Genomic DNA, 20,895 nt, shown 5'->3' on the forward strand with positions numbered 1-20,895 from the left:
TAGTGACGATTTGGATCTCAAAGCAATTATTTCTAAAAAGATCCTCCCAGCAAAGGAATTATAAACACTGATGAAATGCCACTGTGTCACACACTCTCTTTGATGAAGATTTCACTGGAATATTCTCAGATGTATTTAACAACCGGAATTGAGCTTGTTTTTATTGTTGCTGCTGCTGGTGCTATCATTGCTTGGGCCAGAGGGGAAGAGGTAGAATTGAGGGCTATAACTGGAAGAGGGTAGACAGAGCAAGCAAGCTCACCCTAGTCTTCCTTTAAGTCTTGTTGTAAAGACAGACAGATAGACAGACAGACACACACACACACACACACACACACAACAACAACAAAACACATAACGGCCATTAAATCTAGAATCTTCTATCTCAACCAGGTCAATGTACAACCTCCCTTTTTGTTGTGATTTGCAATGTCCAGGTCCCTCAGGAGAGTGGATTGAAGAACTAACTGAGAAACCACAGCATGTGAGTGTCCATGTCTTAAGCTCAACTACAGCCTTGATGTCGTGGACATCCTCCCAAGAGAACTACAACAGCACCATTGTGTCTGTGGTGTCCCTGACCTGCCAGAAACAGAAGGAGAGCCAGCGGCTGGAGAAGCAGTATTGTACCCAGGTAAGATGCTCTAGGACAAACACACCCAGTTCCTGAAGGATGCTGAAAACTCAACCCATGGTGACGCAAGATGGAAACTTCCCCCAAGCCATGCAGAGTTCTCCTGGGACATGTGGGGAGTGATGTTAGCAAGAGACACCCCAGGACCAGGAAATTTGCAGGCATGGCTGGTCAGTTCCTCTTCTCTTTTTTTCCCTTTGTCTGAGATCGCGTGGCCATCACTTCTATTCAAGAGTCTTTGCTGAGTGCCTACAGTGTGTCAAGAGCTTGGAGAGGTGTTAGCGTGTGCATGCCGATCTTGCAGAGCAAAGCGATTCTCACAGTCTCGTGAGAGCATGAACCAGTATGAGTACAGGATGACTGATCTCATCTCAGAAGCACAAGCTACAACTGATGATGCTTCAGAGTTTACAGAGGAGCGTCTGGCTGTATCATGGGTTGCAAAGACAGAGTATCAAAAGCAGTCAAAGAAACGCTTACCTAGGGAGGAGACTGCCGAGCAGAATGCTGAGTCTCTTAGAGGGGTTTGGTGTTCATTGCATTTTTCCCACTTCTGGTTTAGCATTGAAAGAAATGTGGACTCAATGAAACAGTTTTAAAAGCTGAAGTTTATAAACTACAACAGTTTTCACCTCACCCATCCCAACTAAGAGTTTTGAAGGATAAATGGGACCTAAACAGCCACAGGGAGAAGCGGGGCAGGAAGAAAGTGTGGCAAATTAGTGGCCTTGTGATTGGCTAGACATAGACACCTAGGTCAATCATTAGTGTGGAAGCCCTGTGCTATTTCCCTAAAATCTGGCTTTACCCTTCTTCCCTACAGGGGGTGAGGGTGGGGGCAGGGTTGCTATCTATTCATGTGGTGACCTCCTGAGACATTCCCATTCTTCTTGGGAAAATTAGGCATCTGTACAATTCAAGGAGTAAGAGATATTAAGTTGATAAGAGTGATTCGGGAACCACGGACTTTGGAGAACTAAAGGCTTTAGGATGCTGAGATAAGCCCTTCAGAGAGACTGAAGCCACCCCTGCCTCAATCAAATTAAGGAGTAAATATGCTAAACCAACTAACTAGCAATCATGACTCCTTTTTCAGCTCATTAGTTTCCTTCCCTGAGCATACCCAACATTAGTGACTTAACACTGGTGCCAATATGTATTTCCTTCACACCTGGAACTCAACCATCCAAGGTACATTTCCTTCTTGCCCTTTCTAATGTAGCAGATTATGAACCTTTCTCCTAGGCACCCAAAGCAAAGGTTCTAATAGATACTGTAAATTCTAAACGATCTAGAAAAGACCTCTCCAACTGGATCCTCTCTGTCCTCTTGAAATGCAACATTAAGTCCTTGAGGATTAGGGATAGGTTAGGAGGCTAATGTTTAAGTGTGAGAAGCAGCCCATCATCCAGGTGTCCTCTAAATTAACACAAGACTTTCTCAGCATTGGCATAGTATTATACCTCCAGTATCCATGACTCATAGCCCCAACACACACACACACACACACACACACACACACACACACACACACACGCACAGAGAGAGAGAGAGAGAGAGAGAGAGAGAGAGAGAGAGAGAGAGAACCCACATATGCACTTGCACATAATTTTCAGATGGGAAAACTAAACTCAAACTGTCTCAAGACTGCTGGAGAGACAGCTCATCAGTTAATAGCGCCGTCTGTGCTATCGTGAGGGCCTGAGTTCAGATCCTAGGATCCACATAACAATCCACAGACTACAAGTAATGCCCACTCTGAGAGCTCCCATGACCTCTTCTAGCCGCCATGCACACAGGCATGTGAGCTACCAAAACATGTGCGCACCTACTGAACTCACACAGACATGTCTACATGCATAAATAAATCATAAATAAAAGAGTTAATTCTTTTTCATCTCAGGAGAAGCTGGGTAGATGGCACAGTTGACAAAGCATTTGCTGAACAAACATGAAGGCCTGGTCCTCTGTGCCATGTAAATCTGGACACAGAACATTTATTTACCTGTTGCTCTAAAATAAAGATGGTCCTGGGTCAAATACAGGATAAAGTCAGTAATCCAAAATTGTTGGACTCAGCAGTATTTCAGACATGGAGCTGTGGTCAGAATTATATATATTTGTGTATATATAATGAGCTGTGTCCGGTTCAACCGCAGTACAAACAAAACACTCATCTGTGTTTCATACATATGCCCACACATAATCTGAAGGCAGTTTTAAGAGATGTCTTAGCAAGTTTGTTCATGACGTAAACATTTATGATGCGAAGTTTGCTGTGTTGGCTCCAAATGTTTCAGATTTAGATCATTTCGGATTTTGCATTTTCAATTCAAGGTTGCTGAACTACAGTCTGTGAGGGGTTGTCATGTTACTCTGACATTCCCTGAGATCCCCTGCTACTGTCTCCCCGTTGCCCATCAACTCCCCTGACGTCTGTGTGACTCCACATGTAAAGTGGTCCCTATGGGGAACAAATTAGCCCTGCATCCTTATTGCATGGAGCATGGAGCCTGGCCTCCCATCTCAATAGAGCACTTACTATGATTTCAATTTGCCCTGATCACAAACATATATTCTTAAGAACATACATAGAAATGAACCCTCCACACAACCATTCTGGAGCTACTCATTCACAGAGACATTGAACATGAAATCATTGTTTAATCTGTGTTCTAAAAGAAAACTTATTAATTACCCAAAGTAGGTGGACCCTGAACATCTTCTCAAAAGACTTGGCCACCATCACTTACATCAGAATAGCGGTATGAGTGCCATAGGAGACGTGCATGCATATTCATTCTTATACAGCATCTGCCTTGGTCCGCGAATGCTGTTTGACTGCTTGTGTGAGTGAATAATAATGGAACAAAAGCAGGTGGGTGGACATAGCAGCCTTTCAACTGTATGATGGAAGAAATGATGGGCCTAAGAGGCGGGATATGTAAGTGACCTCCTAGGAGCCACCACACTGGCTGGTGTCAAAGCAGGGCCCAGCCCTGAGACAATCTGTCTTCACAGCTGACGGTGGTCCTGTGGATAGTTTGTGCTGTCTCATGGTGGGGATGCAGTGGAGACACAGCCAATCTGGGAGTCTAGAGCACAGACTACAGCACCACATAGATGTGGGTTTCAGACTTGGTCTTCACAGTTACCAGCTCTGAGAACCCAAGTGATCTTGCCCATGCAGGCAGCTCTGTCTCTGTCTCTGTCTCCCCCACCCCATCCCCCATCCCCGACACCTCTCTAATTTATGTGCATGGATGTGTAGTGGCATCTTGTTTTGCCCATAGACTTGCTGCAAGTGTGTCTGTGTATCACGTGAATTCCTGGTGCCTACAAAGGCGGGGAGAGGCCATCAGATCCCCTGAACCTAGAGTTACAGGTGTTTGTGAGCTGCTTTGTGGGTTCTGGCAATTGAACCATGGTCTTCTGAGAGGGAATGAAGTATATCCTTCACTGTTGAGTCGTCTGTCCAGCCCTCTCAAGTTCTTCTTGATGTCTTCATCTGTGCTATTGGGAGAAATCAATCCTACATCACAGGGCTTTAATAAGGGTAACAGGGCCAGTGTCTGACATAGTGTCTGAAGGATACTAAAAAAGAAAAAAAGACAGGTCAGCTCTTATTGTTATTGAAACGGATGCCTTTCAGTTGATGGAGTGGTGCTCTGTGCTCCGAACAGAAAAGCCCTACTGACTGGAATGAATGCCACTAAAGAGTTAACGAGGAAAGTGTCACATGGGTAGCAGTAGGACCATCTCAGACTCAGGGAAACCTCCATGCTCATCTCATTCAACCCATCACTTAGCAGACTATTGTGTTTCTTCCAACTGTCCTCCTAGTGTTTTGCCTCTTGTGTAGGTACAGCAGAGCCAGTGCCTTGTGGGAAATATATTAAATGTAGTGGAGTCAAGGGAGTAAGCCAGCAAGGCAAAAGAAGAATTACAGAATGGTTATGAATTAAGTGAAAATATGTATTAACAATTCATTATATTTGTTATTATGTTAACTGTATCATATTATATTTATTAATGCATTAATTTTATATTCATCAATTCAATATTGATTGGTTTGTTGGCTAGTGACTGATTAATTAATTAGAAGAAACGGCACAGGAAGATTTTTCTTTGACCCTCCATCTCACAAAAAAATGACAGAGACTTATGATTAATTATGAAAGCTCAGTGTTAGCTTAGGCTTGTTTCTAACTAGTTCTTATAACTTAAACTAACCCATTTCTATTCATCTATGTGCTCTCACAAGGCTTGTGGCTTTTGCCCCTCCTCCTTTATGATTTACTTCCTCTGCATCCAGCTGGAAACCCCACTTTCTTCTTCCCCAAGACCTCTCTGTGCCCATAAGTCTAGTCTAATCTCTTCCTACATAGCTATTAGCCATTCAGCTCCAATCACACCGACACATCTTCACACGGTATAAAGAAATATTCCTCAACAGAGAATTAAGGTGTAAATATATGTTTATACCTCAACAGATATTTAGGGGTTGAGGTGGCTGGATTGATGTTTCTAATTTTTTTTATAAAGACAGGTAGTTTGAAATGACATTGTCATGTTGTCTTTTTTATAAAACAATATGATTTTTTCATATGGCTCTATTTCATCTAAAAGGCATCATTTCCCTAGGGTGGGTTTATGACTGCTGTGTATAAATGGCTATAACTGGGGTGTCCCATGAACAATTAGAAACAAGTGTATCTAACCAAAAGAGTGATAAGAGTACCCTGGGACAACCTACACAGTTTGCATCTTATGTTGGTCTAAATATTCTAAATAGCAACATGAGTGATTAGGGAGCCAAGCGAGCATTTACAAGTGTGTCAGATGTCTAAAATGCTCTTCATAGCAAAAACAAAACCCACGTGTGTACTTCAACAGCACCTTGTTATGCATATGTAAGAAGTCTAGAATGCCCACAGACATGCTGAGACTTGTGGGAAAGGAGCAGAAAGATTCCACTCCATTGCATTTACTCTTGTTTTGGAAGAACAACCGCACCATCGAGTAAACATTAGTTTTGTCACATAGAATGTAATTTTAATAAAACTATTGTTCAGTCGTGCACAACATGCCCAGTATTTACCTATTTTTATTTCGTTTTTCTGAGATCAGAATTTCACATAGCCCATGCCAGTCTCTAACATATTATATAGTCTAGGCTGGCCTCGAACACCTAATCTTCCTTGACATTACCTCCCAAAGTGGTAGGATTCTGCAATGTGCCACCATGCCCAGCATATAATCTGTTCACCAGTTTGTCTCTTTAGATGAGAGTCATGGAGGGTAACGGACTACAAGTATTCTGGAAAATCTAAGATACTGTCATAAAAGGGTATAAATAGGCAAAGAAGGGAAGAGCACTAATTAACCATTCTAGCATGATCTTCAGTAGCGTGCCACACCTACTGGGGATGGAGTAGGCTGTATTCTTATCAGATAATGTGTCTAATTCACATAACCAGCTTCTGAAACACAACATTGACATTCATGTCATCAGTACTGTTTATCCTTAGAAATTTAATGAGACTTAGAAAAACACACCACAAACTGCCAGCAAAATTGTTAGCCACCAGTTTTGTTTGTTACTGCAGAAGTTTTGCACTTTAGGTACCCCAGAAACAAAAACAATTGATCCTAAGAGTTAATGTGTCTTACAGTTTGGTCTAAGAATTCTGCCACTCTAAGATGCATTATTACCTATATTATAATAACAAAGAAACAATGGTAACAATTTCAAATGGAGGATAAATAAATCCTTGTGTTTATACGTAACAGAGTTGGGATTTGATTTCAAGCATTCTGAATGTCTTCCTAAGTGAAACTGTCTTATTAGAAGTACTGTAAACATCACGTCTGGGACTAAAGAGATGACTCTGAGGGTAAGGTACCAGACATACAGTGTGAGAACCAGAGGCAGATCCTCAGAAACTTTGTCAAAAGCCAGACAGGGTGATAGAGCCCTGTAATCCCAGCTCTGGGAGGCAGAGATCTGCCAGTCAGTAAGGCAATGGTGAGTACCAGATTCTGTGAGAGACCCTGTCCCAAAAATAATGTTCAGAGTGATGGAGGAAGACACCTAAAAATAGCCTCTAGCCTCCACACATGCAAACGTGGGTACACAGGTACACACATGTACTTCATACATACATGGACACAACATACATACATTCATGTTAAACCCACTCACTTCTTAACCTTTAATTGAAAAAGCAATCCTATATATGCCAACATTCATCTTTAATGAACTCACTTTGTTCAGATGTATACTCCTACTATTTCTCTCTGTATCACACTGGTCACATGGCCAATAAAAAAGGAGAACTGAGACACCATCCCTATGACGTCACTTATAAGGTTACACTAGGCTTGTGAAGACTTTACAGCTGTACCTTGACCTGCCCGAGTGCAGAATGGAGGTCATAGCACTGAACTTCTCCTCCCAATTGTGAATCTGACCTTGGCCATTCTCTGACTTTGCTTCTCTATCTATTAAATCAGAAATCTGAATGGATAATCTCTGAGGTCATTTCCATCTCTATAATTAGATATTATATGCTTCTAAGTGACGAGAGACTAAAGACAGTTCTGCACTGATCTTGGCATGCCATCAGCTGACACTACAGTGTAGGATGTCAGGCTGCCCTCGTGGTATTCCTGATTTGATTATAGTTCCGGGAGGATGCGACTCCAGTGTGTGGGTTTGCAATCGACAGTGATGCATAGAGGGCGGCCCATGGGGCATATTAAATCCAGTCACAGAATTTGAATGCCCTGGCTCTGCTTCCAGATTCACATAAACATAAATCATCCTCATTTTGAAGTCTAGCCTTCCGTGGCACGAGTAAAAGATACCGGATTTCAAAGTCAACTGTAACACGCCAGCAACTTCTTACAGCTTCTGCGTCACACTCTGAAAGCCCAACTCTACATAAATCTTATCTGGCGTTTGATTTAAGGTGAACTCAAGCAAACCTGTTATTGAAAATCTGGTTCCCGGAGCCCAGTACCAGGTCGTGATGTACCTAAGGAAAGGGCCTTTGATTGGGCCACCTTCTGATCCTGTGACATTTGCCATCGGTAAGTTGTTAGCCACAAAAACAATGACCTGTCTTTACCAGACTCCTGGTAGGAAAGATGCAGTCTTCTGGCGTAATTCATCACACATGGAAAGGTCATGAGCATGTGGTTAATATGGCTGTGTCAGACTAGAAGTTTCTCGGTATTTATAGGAAATAACTTCCAGGGGATGCTTTCCAGAACACACAGCTGAAGCCAGAAGTTATAGACGTTCCAAGTCTTAGTGTGCATATAACCCATGGGTACCTTCCCGTACACCTTAGCCGTCACTGAGTCGATCTTTCATAACGTCTTGTGAGGTATAAATACTACACAAAGAGTTTACTGTGTTGTTTAGAAAGAAGTAACTTTTAGAAGTCATAATTTTAGATGCCATTTTGTGGGAGACCGAGGATGTGGATCTAGTGTGTGTGACTACACACATACTTGGCACTACGGCTTAGAGGGCAGCCTGTGGAGCATATTAAATCCTTCCATAAGGTCTACATCCATTGTTCACTGAAGTAAATAAACGGGTTCTTGTACCTGCTGATGTGAAGGACTGCCTACTTCAAATAAGGAGAATTGTATGTTCGGAAGACATCCTTCTGGTTATTACATGGGACAAAGAGTCAGGGGTAAATACGTTTACTTTGGTTTGTAGAGTGGTGTTAAGAAAACGGGCAGTCCTGATTATTCAGTTGGAAGCCACTGTGGAGGTGCTGATGCCTCTCCTGATGTTCTCTCTTTACTCTCCCCTCCCTTTTCTAGTTCCCACTGGGATAAAGGAGTTAATGCTCTACCCCTTGGGTCCCACGGCTGTAGTGCTGAGTTGGACCCGACCTTACTTGGGAGTGTTCAGAAAATACGTGGTTGAAATGTTTTATTTCAACCCCACCACCATGACCTCAGAGTGGACAACCTACTATGAAATAGCAGCGACCGTCTCCTTAACGTCATCCGTGGTAATCCTCCCTTAGCCAGCTGGTGCACTCTTATGTAAATGGTCATGTCTGTGTCACAAGTGTGTTAGACAAAGTTATCTGTAAGTTAGGTCATTTTGAAAGTAGGCATCAGTAAATAGCTATTTTCAAGTCCCTGGTTTTTGTTGTTGTTGGTTTATGTTTAGTTTAATTTAGGGATGTTTTTGGTTTTTATTTGTTTGTTTTGTGTGTGTGTGTGTGCGTGTGTGTGTGTGTGTGTGTGTGTGTATGTGTGGTGACCATTAACTTCCTTGAAAGTGCCAGGATTGTATGCATATGAGCACTCCAGGTTACTCTTGATTTTTGTTTGTTTGCCAGTCCATGACTTTATTTTTCTCTTAGATTTAGATTCTGTCTTTTTCTTGAGAGAGAGAGAGACAGAGAGGTGGGGAAGGGGACAGCAGAGACACAGGGGGAGAAAGGAGAAAGGGGAGAGGAAAGAGGAGAGAGAGAGAGGAGAGGGGGGAAGGGGGTAGAGTTATACAACTACCTTTCACCCTTGATGGTATTTTTCTTTTAATGAATTTTCTCAAATAAGAGCAGAACCACCCTACACTAACTTTCCTTTCAACACCAGAGGTTTCCCTGTAGCCTTCAATAGTTGACCAACACTGTTGATCTCTAGCCGTGGCATGTACAGATCATTAAATATCTATATTGCTAACCCTTCGGGAAGAGCTTTCAAAACCTAGGTAATAATTGCTGTTTCTGAGATCAGATTCATTTTGCAAAGTGTAGGCTACCTACGCATGACACATGAAGCATACAATTGCTGCTTATCACCATGGTAGAACTATTCCTTTTTCCTAGATGCAGGGAAATGAATGTGTGCAGACACTTATAAATAAGTGCTACTTCATTGTGCAGTATAACCTTGGAAATGGTGAAGTAATACCCATAGTTATCTGTCTTTGAGTCATCTTTTTAAATTACATATGCCTCATTTCATTTATGGCTCATTTCACTTAAAAATAATTCTAAAGACACAAAAAAAGAAAAAACTGTTTGTTGATGTTTGTCGTGACCCAAGGAACGTAAATCAGTTCCATAAATGCTGTTTTCTTCTTGGTTATCTGTCTCCTGGTTTTCCCCCATCCTTATCCAGAGAATAGCAAATCTATTGCCAGCCTGGTACTACAACTTTCGGGTAACCATGGTGACATGGGGAGATCCAGAACTGAGCTGTTGTGACAGCTCCACCATCAGCTTCATAACAGGTGAGTACTGGAGGGGAGCATCCCATGAAAGAATGTCATCTTGAGCAGGATCACATGACCAGAGAGTACCAGTTACTCATCACTGACTTAGCATCATCATGAAAGACATATCCGCGACTCTGGTCTTTCACGACTTAGTTGATAAGCATTAAAGCCAAAAGTATGATTTTTAAAATCCATGCCCTTGACTTTTATTCATTTGGAGTCAATGCCCTTGCTATGGGCATTCCTGCCAGAATCGATTAGAATACAGCCGGAGGCTGCAAACATAGCTTTCAGCTTCCCCTGTACACTTGATTGATGCTGCACATTAGGTCATCAAATCTGTGATGGTGCTTCATTTCCTTGTTATTACTCCATGTCTGCACTCACTCGCCGGGCTGATGGTGCCAGAGTCTGCTGCAGGCCTTTGGAGAGGTATTGACATCATTGGGGCTTTGCCTCCGTCACTGTAAGCTTGAGCAAGCTAACTCCCCCCCCCCCCCAAGCCGCAGGTCTGTGTAAGACACAGAGCAAGATGCTATGGAATGCTTTATGATGACTTCTCTATTGAACAAACTACTAGCAAAATACATGACACAAAGTGCTAATTTAAGTCCATTTCAGTTCCTCCAAAGCCTTAAATTGCGCAGTCACATCAACAACAACTGTAGAAAACATTGCAAATGAAAAATTCACTTAAGGGAGCATAAGAGCACCTGCCACTCTCCCAGAGAAACTGAGTTCAGGGCCCTGAACCCAAGTCAGGTGGCTTACAACCACCTGGAACTCCAGCTCTAGGGACAGGACACCCCCTTCTGACCTCCATGGGCAACTGCACTCACATGCATTATAACCTCACACAGAGACATACATACACGGAATTAAAACTAAAGTAAATCTTAAAAATAAATGAAGCACCAACACTTGTTGTTTGAACTAACATTATTCAAGAACTTTCTTCGTACTTAGAGCTGTATTGGGAAGACAATGGAGATAATGAGCTGTGGCTACCACTTTCTTTAGCAGCTACTGTCCAGAACTCTCTGCTGTATATGCCGGCTGTCATATTAGAGGGGGGTAGAGCGAAAAATCCTAAAAGAGGAGGCAATACCAGTCACCGGGTAAACTATGGTCAGCTCTCAGACTACATCAGTAAGCACACGTTTAACCCCAATTAAATTCCACTACAGCACTAAATCTTACAGGTCAGCTTTATAGACATTTGCGCTAGGGAATGCCCTTTCCTCCCTAGACAGGACAGTGACCTTTACAAAGGCTTGGCTTTGAGCTTGAGTGAATCAGCTTAGTGATTTTTGAACTTTTTCTCATCAGCAGAACTCTCCAGGATCCTGCCAACAGGACCGCAGAACAAATGTTCATGAGTTAAACTATCGCCTTTACAGAGGTTCAGCAGCAGCAGTGGGGAATTAACAGCGTTTGGGTGGCGTTCTCTGCCACAGCACAGCGTGCCTTTTAAAGTGAGGTCAGGGGCTGAAGAGAGGGCTTCAGCTAAGAATGCTGGCCGCTCTTGCTGAGGACCTGCGTTTAGTTCCCATCGTCCCTGTCAGGTGGTTCATAACCTCCCATAGCTAGAGATCCAGAGGATCTGACACCCCCTCTGGCCTCCGTGGGTACTGCACTCATGTGCATATCCTCCCTCCCTGTATGCACACATACACACAATTAAAAAGAGCAAAGTCTTTCAAGTAAGTAAAATTAGGACCTTCTTGGAGCAGAGCAAAGTTTGCAACAGTTTAAATACGATCTGTAAAGTCCAGATAAATAATCTGTCTCCATGAGCTATACATGTTAATGACAAATTGATTATCTCCAGTAATGTGATCTTGAGAGTTTAATTTTTCCTGATGAACAGCTTAGTTAAGTTGACATTAAGTCTATAGTTTTACACAACTGTGTTCAATTCTCACATCTGAAAAATGGGCCCAGTAATAGCACAGTATAAGAATTAAACTCTATCATAAAAACCATTAAAATATATTAGTAGGGCTGAGGAGATAGCTCCGTGGGTGAAGTGTCTGCTGAACACAGACAAAGACAGCTAGGAGCAAGCTAGACATGGCTGATGAACTAGACATGGCCAGTGTGTCTGGTAGATCTGGGAGCTCACTAGCCTGTCAGTCTGGCTGAATGGTGAGCTCCAAGAGCACAAAGGACTTAATCATTATAAAAAAATGATGGAGAACAATAGAGCAAGATATCCCTTTCTACCCCTAGCCTCTGCATAAATATGCATGAGCAAGCACACCTATACACACACACACACACACACACACACACACACACCTTACAAACACCACAGATCTACAAAACCATTAAATTATACACACACATGTGTGTACACACAAATACATGCAGGTATACATTTGCATATTAAGCCAGTTGAAATTCTAGCCCTTTAGTTCTTTGCCTGACTCGTTTACCATTTCAGACAAGAATCTTCTTTTTTTTTTTTACGTGAGATTCTCGTGCATTACTTTCCTGTGCTTTGCATTTTAATCCAAGTAGTCAAATTGTATGGTGTAAAGGGGAACTAGCAAACCAGGCCTAGAGGTGCAGGTCAGTAATCAAAGCCACTTGAGAGACTGAGACAGGAAGTTCACAAGTTCAAGGCCAGATTGAGCTACAGGGTGAATTCAAAGCCAGCCTGAGCCCCTTAGTGAGACACTGTTTCAGAATAAACACAGTGGGAGGCTGGGTGTGTAGATCAGTGTTAGAGAGACTTCCAGGTTGCAGGAAACTCTGAGTTCAGGGGTTCAGGTCTCAGTATACAGAGCATTTAAATTGAATATGGCCTACTCAGACTGCAATCTACTCAGGGTTAGGCAACTTTTATAAAACTCAGATTCACAGTGATTATGTTAATATACCATATAATGATTAATAAACAACTAGTGACATCTTGTGGCCTTTGGCAATATGTGAGATTTTAAAGCAACAAGTACCTAATCTGAAGGCCCAGCCCTGTGAGGAGGAGCAGGTGCAGACTTCTAGGTTTGAAATTTTGAGTATTTCTGGGCCTCACCAAAATCAGAATATAAGGAAAATGCCTTTGAAGAATCAGTGCATAGGTATCTATATATGATGAAGCATATTGGAGTATATTAAGCAGCTATTAGGAAGTCATATGGGTATGTCTGCATTAGATTATTGTGGAATATGATATGTGCATTTTTATCTTAACATTACTATGACAGAATATCCCAAGACAACCAACTTACAAGAAGGACAAGTTTCTTTTACTCATGGTTTCTAGAGTTTTCATATATAAAGAGGCAGAATACCACAGCGTGAAGCAATCTGGAGCAGTAACGCCACTCACCTCATGGCATCAGGAAAGAAAAACAGAACAAGAGGAAGAGACCTGGCACGAGGCATATGCCAGTCACCTCCTTCCTCTCACCTGGCCCCGCCCCTAAGGTTTCCATCACCTCCGCAGCCTTTGAATGGACATTCAGGATCCAAATGGGGAGAGCATCCCTGATATTTAGGAACTGTGTTGTTAGGTACACAGGAAGGAGAGAGCATTGCAGATACTTAGGAACTGTGTTGTTAGACACAAGGGAAGGGGAGAGCATCACTGATACTTAGGGACTGTGTTGTTAGGTACACAGGAAGGAGAGAGCATTGCAGATACTTAGGAACTGTGTTGTTAGACACAAGGGAAGGGGAGAGCATCACTGATACTTAGGGACTGTGTTGTTAGGCACAAGGGTAGAGAAAAGCATCACTGATACTTAGGGATTGTGTTGTTAGACACAAGGGAAGGAGAGAGCATCACTGATACTTAGGGATTGTGTTAGACACACAGGAAGGAGAGAGCATTACCGATACTTACGGGTGGTGTTGTTAGACACCTGGGAAAGGGCTGCTCACACTTCACAGAAAACAGATGAGTGGTTGGTGTAGGCATGCATGTAAACATGTGTTCCCTGTACACATTATACTGGTATTGTAAATGACACATATGCTGTAAGTCTTTCAGTAACAGGTTTTGAAAGTGTCTACTGAGAATTCATGCCACCTATTAGAGTCCTATTAAAGGAAATGATTCTTACAATTTCTAGAAATTTTACTCTAAAGATTTTGGTTGATCTTATGCCATGTTTTGTGGTGACGTGCTTGTTTTCCAGCCCATTTGCACATGCAATTTAAATTTAGTTGTATATTTTTCTTTAAAATCTTTAGAATATTAAGATACTTTAAAAGATTATTAAAATATGCTCTCAGAGCTTATATGATATGAAGTTTAAATAAACTTTCTTCCTCAGCAAAAAAATTACATTTCAAATTAAATTAAATTTTAATTTTAAAGTGTTAGAATATGAATTAAAGAAATAACCCCAATGCTAGACTTAAGCTGTGGGGCATAATTTTTAAAAATCTATTCTTTCTTTATTGCTTGTGTCTTCATTTACTAAGAGCCCACTTTCTTTTTTTTTTTTTTTTTTTGGTTTTACAAGACAGGGTTTCTCTGTATTGTTTTGGAGGCTGTCGGTCCAGCCCAGCCTCGAACTCACAGAGATCCGCCTGCCTCTGCCTCCCGAGTGCTGGGATTAACGGCGTGCGCCACCATCGCCCGGCTAAGAGCCCACTTTCTGGAAAGCACAGTGTAGTTGATTCTTTTCACTCTTCGCTCTTTGGGGGCCCACCACCCAGCTCCCAAATAAATACACAGAAACTTATTCTTACTTATGAATCCCTAGCCTTAGCTCGGCTTGTTTCTAGCCAGCTTTTCTTAAATTATCCTGTCTACCTTTTGCCTCTGGGCTTTTAACTTTCTCTATTCTATACACCTTTCTTTACTTTTTACTCCATGGCTGGCTGTGTAGCGAGGTGGCTGGCCCCTGGCACCTCCTCTCCTCCTTTTCTCACCCCTCCCTCTTCTCTCTTCTGTTTATTCTCTCTGCCTTGCAGCCCTGCCTGTTTCTCTCTCCTGCCTAGCTATTGGCCGTTCAGCTCCTGTTAGACCAATCAGGTGTTTGATACAGGCAAATTAACAGCACTCCACAGAGTTAAACAAATGCCACATAAAAGGATGCAACACAATTCTGCATCATTAACAGACGTCCCACAGTGTAAACAAATGTCACACATCCTAAATTAACATTCTACGAGAGCGCAGGTTTGAGTCTGTCAGGGAAGACACCGTGTTATGTTAGGGAAGTAGCAGTCGTCTGTCCTTCCATCATGGTTGTCTTCTGTTTCTTCCCATCTCTCTGCTGTCCTTCAGTCTCCAAAGCACCTTTAATGCACCACAGTGAGATATTTAAGGTTACAGGGCCCCCCAATTTTTCAGTATTGTTGCAATAATTAGCTTCGCGGTGCCTTTTACTACTGAGCGATGTACCCAGTATGCTCAAACAATCAAGCATTTCAGGCACCTTGAAACTGTGATTTAGACAGGAGACCTGGATATTCTCTGGCTAGGCTGGGTCCAGTTGTCTTGTGTCTGAGATGTATAAAGTTGGTCCCGTATAGCAAGTGCCCAGCCTGTACCGTTGACCTCCATCTTCATGTGATGTGGAGTTGAATTTTCTAAGTCGTTTGGGATTTCAGTCTTTTCAGGCAAGTATCTCAGTCCTTAGCCTTTGAATTGTGTCTCTTTCCTTCCTTGCAGCCCCTGTGGCTCCAGACATCACCTCCGTGGAGTACTTCAACAGCCTGCTGTACATCAGTTGGACCTATGGGGATGACCACACTGACCTGTCCCATTCTAGAATGCTGCATTGGATGGTGGTTGCAGAAGGGAAGAAGAAAATTAAGAAGAGTGTATGTCTCTTTGGGTCCTGACACCAGGCATCCAAACAATTGCATGAGCAGCTGACTACCCTTAATCTTACCTCTCAATCACTGGCAGAGAGCTGAAATTATTGTTGCTATGGATGTCACTTACAATTAAAGTTGTGATTTAAGCTGAGTGTAGTAGTTACTGAGGAGGTGGGGGGATATAAGAAGGAGTTTAAGGTCATCTCTAACTACATAGCAAGTTCAAGGCCATGCTAGGCTATGTGAGACCTGCCTTTAAAAAATAGAGTTTTAATTGGAATTTTTCTTCAGAATGTTAAATACTTTCAAACAAAGCACTACTAACATGTCAATATTTTCACCACTTATCCCCAATATCTAAATATCTGAGTACTTCTAAACTGCTGATTTCTTCTCTCCTGCTTTAGTAGGCTTTTTGACCATATGTTAGGGTACAGATAAACTATTGCAGCCAAAACAAACAAAAAGAGAGTGGATTAAATACAAAAGGAGATGAAGGATTCCCTCGTCTCTTCCTTGTTGCCCTGTCCCCTGCTACGTGGAGTGCTCATGTACACAGAGGAGGCTTCACTTCAACTCTAAGTCGCCCACGTGGCTTCCTTTTGCAATCCATTGGTCAGAACTGGATCACTTGATCCCCTCTAGCTTTGTAGAAGACAGGCAACAGAGTCAGCAGACAGGAAGCCATGGCTGTACAGACATGACTAGGCTTCTCTGGAACCATACAGTAAAAGTCTTCTCTAAAGGCTGTTGTGACTATGTGGGATGACAGCAGAGTAATGGCCATTCCAAATAAGGGAACACATTACAAAATTGTTCCAGTTGATGCGCATTGTACACTTTATGACAGCTTGCATTCAGACAATCCAGCCAAGCAATAATAAGTTAATTGTAGGCTACAGTGTAAACTCATGGGGTACGGGCTGTTCGATAGAGCTTCAGCGTTACTAGCTGTGGGTTTGCTGGGTAGGGTAAGGGGCTGGCTCGTTTGTTCCACATTGAAGTCACTAATCTTGCTGGTCTTGCAGGTAACACGAAATGTCATGACCGCCATTCTCAGCCTGCCTCCAGGAGACATCTACAACCTCTCTGTCACAGCCTGCACAGAGAGAGGGAGTAACACCTCCATGCTCCGCCTTGTCAAGCTAGGTAGGAAGAGTGCACGGAGGAGGGGTGAAGATGCTGTGTTGGGGGGGAAGCAGCATGATGGGTTAGGGGTGAAGATGCTGTGTTGGGGGAAGCAATATTATGGGTCGGGATAAAGATGCTGTGTTGGTGGAGGCAGCATTTGCAGCTCGTATTCAGCATGAGTTCCTTAGCACAGTGGAACCAAACAGAAGAACAACTAATTCTCTCTAATAAGTACAAAGCAGACACATTATAAGAATACAACCATGTTGGTATGAGTTTGTGTGAGTGAAGTGTAAACTGGGCTGTGATATGGGCCTTTGCCCTTCTTAGCAGTGTTGGAGGAACCAAGTAGCCTTAGGACTGTAGAAACAGAAGACCTCACTGGTTAAGAAATTCAGTGCCTTCACCCCCTCCAACAGCATTCCCTTTCATAAAAATATTATTCCTTAGTAACTTAGGTTGAATAAAATACCTTGATTTTATTCAAGTTGGCATCATTTCAGAACCCTAATAAAATCAGCCCAAGAGGAATATAATTTATAACAGAGAATTCAGAGGGAAAGACAGACTCACTCTCATTAGCCAGGAAGAAACTACATGAATTTGTTACATAATAGTAGAGGTTCCCTGCCGGTGTATTCAGACACAGCTATTTCCCCCTGATGGAATTGCTTAATGCCTATGCACAACAAACATGACTAAGGTTGAGCTTACAAAAATGAAAAGATCAGTAGTAGTCCATACAAGGAATGTAACAAATAGGAAGAGGGTTTGGAGAAATGGCTCAGGGGTTAAGATTGCCTACTACTTGGTGAGAGGGCTTTAGCTCTCAATACCCCACACCAGGCAGCTCACAAACAGTTGTAGCTCCAGTTCCAAGGGACCCATCACCTGTTCTGGCTGCTGTGGACACCTGTGTGAGTGTGCACGCGTGTGCATGTGCACACACACACACATACACCTGCACAAATATGCACTCATACATTCACACACACAAAGATACAATAAAACAAGTCCTTAAAATATTTAATAAATAAGAACAGGAATTTAAAATTTAATATATTAAGAAATAAGGAAAGGAATCTATCTTTTTTTTTTTTTGGTTTTTACGAGACAAGGTTTCTCTGTATTGTTTTGGAGGCTGTCGGTCCAGCCCAGCCTCGAACTCACAGAGATCTGCCTGCCTCTGCCTCCCGAGTGCTGGGATTAAAGGCATGCGCCACCACCGCCCAGCGGAATCAATCTTAAGATTAATTAGTTTCTCATAAATGTCTGAGCAAGCATAGACATGAATAAACCAGAAATTACAGTGAGTGATAAAGACACCAAGGGAAATTACTTTAACTGAGGAGACAGCAGACCAAGGAAGAGAGCACAGGAAGCTGTCTCTAGTTCCGGTAACCCGTTACATTTATGAATTGGAGAAGAGGGGCTCTAAGGCTGCGAATACAAAGAAATGATGACATGGGTATGCCAACAAGTTCAACTTGGCTCATTACATACCGAGTATGCTGTACACGCTGCCTAACACTGTGCCCAGTAAGTGCATGCAATCCTAGCTCAATGAAAAGTCTACCATGTATCAAGGACACGTTTCATTTTTGATACTTAAAGGAAGTTTGGGACATATCACTCCATCATTGGCCACAGGGGATGGAGGGTGAGCTGGACTTCTGGGGCATCACTACTGTAAATGTAGCCCTTTATAAGCAGATGCATGTGAAGGCAGGAGGGTTCCAGTCTAGCCTGGGTGACAGAGTGATGTGCTGTCACAAACAAACTAAATGAAACAGAAATTCAATACATCACATCAGTATCTAAGGCTTGTCACAGAGAGGTTCCAGCACTTTGTGTGTGCTTCAACTTAAAATGTATCGGGGCGGGGGAGCTAGCCCAAGCGCTGTTTCTGGACTGTGGATACGGAGTGATAGACTGCCTTTAGGCTCCTTCCTCCAGGATTTCTCCATCATTGTAGCCTATACTCTCAGATTGCGAGCTGAAATAAATGTTTTCTCCCAGAAAAAAACTTAAAATGTATAGTATGACAAAAAGCAAATACATTTTCTTAGTAGTTACCACAACTTGCTGCCCTCACTGTTGCAGACACCTGCTGACTCCTCACATGAGCTTGAAAGTGATCGTGAGAGTTTCAAGGCATTCCTGTTAATTTCCTATCTGTAACTATGAGTGAAGAGGCTCACACAGGCAGAGCTCACTGTAACAGGCTCACACAGACGTCTCACTAGGAGAGGTTCACACAGGTGCAGCTCACTAGAAGAAGTTCACACTGGCACACCTCACCAGAAGAGGCTCACACAGACATCTCACCAGAAGAGGCTCACACAGACAACTCACTAGAAGAGGCTCACACAGATATCTCTCCAGAAGAGGCTCACACAAACATCTCACTAGAGAAGCATATGCACTCTGGGGTCATATTTTTGTCAGGAAGGCACTTTTAGAAACGCTTAGGAAATCAGAAACGGTGGTCTGGGAAGCTGGCTTAGCAGTCAAGCGCTCACTGCCAGTCTGACATGGAGTTTGATCCCTGGAACCCACGTGGCGAAGGAGAGAACTGACTCCTGCAAGTTGTCCTCTGGCCTCCACATGCGTGCTGTGGCATCATGTTCCCACCATCCCCAACAAAAAAAGAAATGTAAAAAAAATTTTAAAGAAAAGAGAATCTCAAACAAAACATCATTTTCCTCAGCGTACCCAGGGAGTACATCCTTCTTCACCTCCCTGTATTAAAGGTCTCTGGTTCCTATCTGCATGGTGAAAGCCAAACAGATCCTTATCATACTGCAAGCAGAAGTGAAGTGTTGAGTAATTTTAAAGTTGTGCCATAATTCCATGCAAAATTCCTCATTTTGAACAACGTTTTTTTGTTTTTTGGTTTTTTTTTTTTTTTTTGGTTTTTACGAGACAGGGTTTCTCTGTATTGTTTCGGAGGCTATCGGTCCAGCCTGGCCTCGAACGCACAAAGATCCGCCTGCCTCTGCCTCCCGAGTGCTGGGATTAAAGGCATGCGCCACCACCGCCCGGCTTTGAACAATGTTTTAAAAAGTTAATTGACTTAATTCCTTAAAAAAACTTTTTAAAATCATGAAATAGAAAAGCATATACTTTCTATTCTGGTTTATTCTGGTGTCATATTAGAAATCCACAAGGGGGCTTAGTGGTAAAAGCACCTGTTGCCAGGTGCGATGACCTGAGTTGTGTCTTTAGGACCCACATGATGGAAGGAAATAACCAATTCCCTAAAGTTGTCCTCCGACCTCCACACGTGTCATGGCACATAGTGTACATACACACACACACACACACACACACACACACACACACACACACACAGAGAGAGAGAGAGAGAGAGAGAGAGAGAGAGAGAGAGAGAGAGAGAGTAAAGAAAAGTATATGTGGACAGGACACAATTTGATAATTTAATGGCTATGGAAAATATTTTTGCAAATTTCAAAACACTCTCCAGGGGGCAGTACTGTTCCTATTGAAAATCCTGGTAACATCCATTTCAGGCATAATACACCCTTCCCAGCAGCTGTGCATGGGTTGTTCGAATGAAGACACCAAGTCCCAGCATGCATGATCTTTTCATTGGGTAGACAAGGGTCTGGAGAGGTGGCTCAGCAGTTAGCACTTAGATGGGAGAAGACAAGTGATTTCGCCTATGACCTCTGATATTGCTCATGGGCTGAAAGGTTGCTCAAAACCACCTTGCAGGGCTCTGTGGTGACAGGCTGGAGGGTTGTGCTCATGGCCACAGTGCCTCGCTTTCCCCAACCCAGGGGGTGACTTGTGGAGCTGTTTGCTCGATGTCACTGGGTTTTTCCACTTGCCCTTACAATGAAACTCAGAAGAGGATGTACTACAGAAGAACTCTCAACGGGCTTATTGCTTGCCTCACTCCCATTTTTCTGGGATGTCTCTCATCCATGGTATATACTGGCCAAATGGGGGTGTCAGATGCCCTGGGACTAGAGTTACAGACAGTTATGAGCCCCCGAGTGGGTGCTAGGAATTGAACCTGGGTCCTCTGGAAGAGCAACAAGTAGTCTTCGCCACTGAGCCA

The 20,895-nt window shown here is 42.8% G+C and overlaps 1 protein-coding gene across 2 annotated transcripts in view; it reads left to right on the forward strand.

Annotated features, from left to right (window-relative positions):
* The window catches only part of Ptpro (protein tyrosine phosphatase receptor type O), a 199,138-nt gene that overhangs the window by 121,620 nt on the left and 56,623 nt on the right, over positions 1-20,895 (forward strand). For both annotated transcript variants that reach the window (XM_013115524.3, XM_005072983.4), the window contains exons 7-12: positions 438-634; positions 7,609-7,729; positions 8,480-8,673; positions 9,797-9,908; positions 15,529-15,680; positions 16,706-16,826. In XM_013115524.3, coding sequence (XP_012970978.1) covers positions 438-634; positions 7,609-7,729; positions 8,480-8,673; positions 9,797-9,908; positions 15,529-15,680; positions 16,706-16,826 — 897 coding nt within the window. The remainder of the gene's footprint in view (positions 1-437; positions 635-7,608; positions 7,730-8,479; positions 8,674-9,796; positions 9,909-15,528; positions 15,681-16,705; positions 16,827-20,895) is intronic.

This window comes from Mesocricetus auratus, unplaced genomic scaffold (assembly GCF_017639785.1).
Source record: "Mesocricetus auratus isolate SY011 unplaced genomic scaffold, BCM_Maur_2.0 Super-Scaffold_100001, whole genome shotgun sequence".
NCBI lineage: Eukaryota > Metazoa > Chordata > Mammalia > Rodentia > Cricetidae > Mesocricetus > Mesocricetus auratus.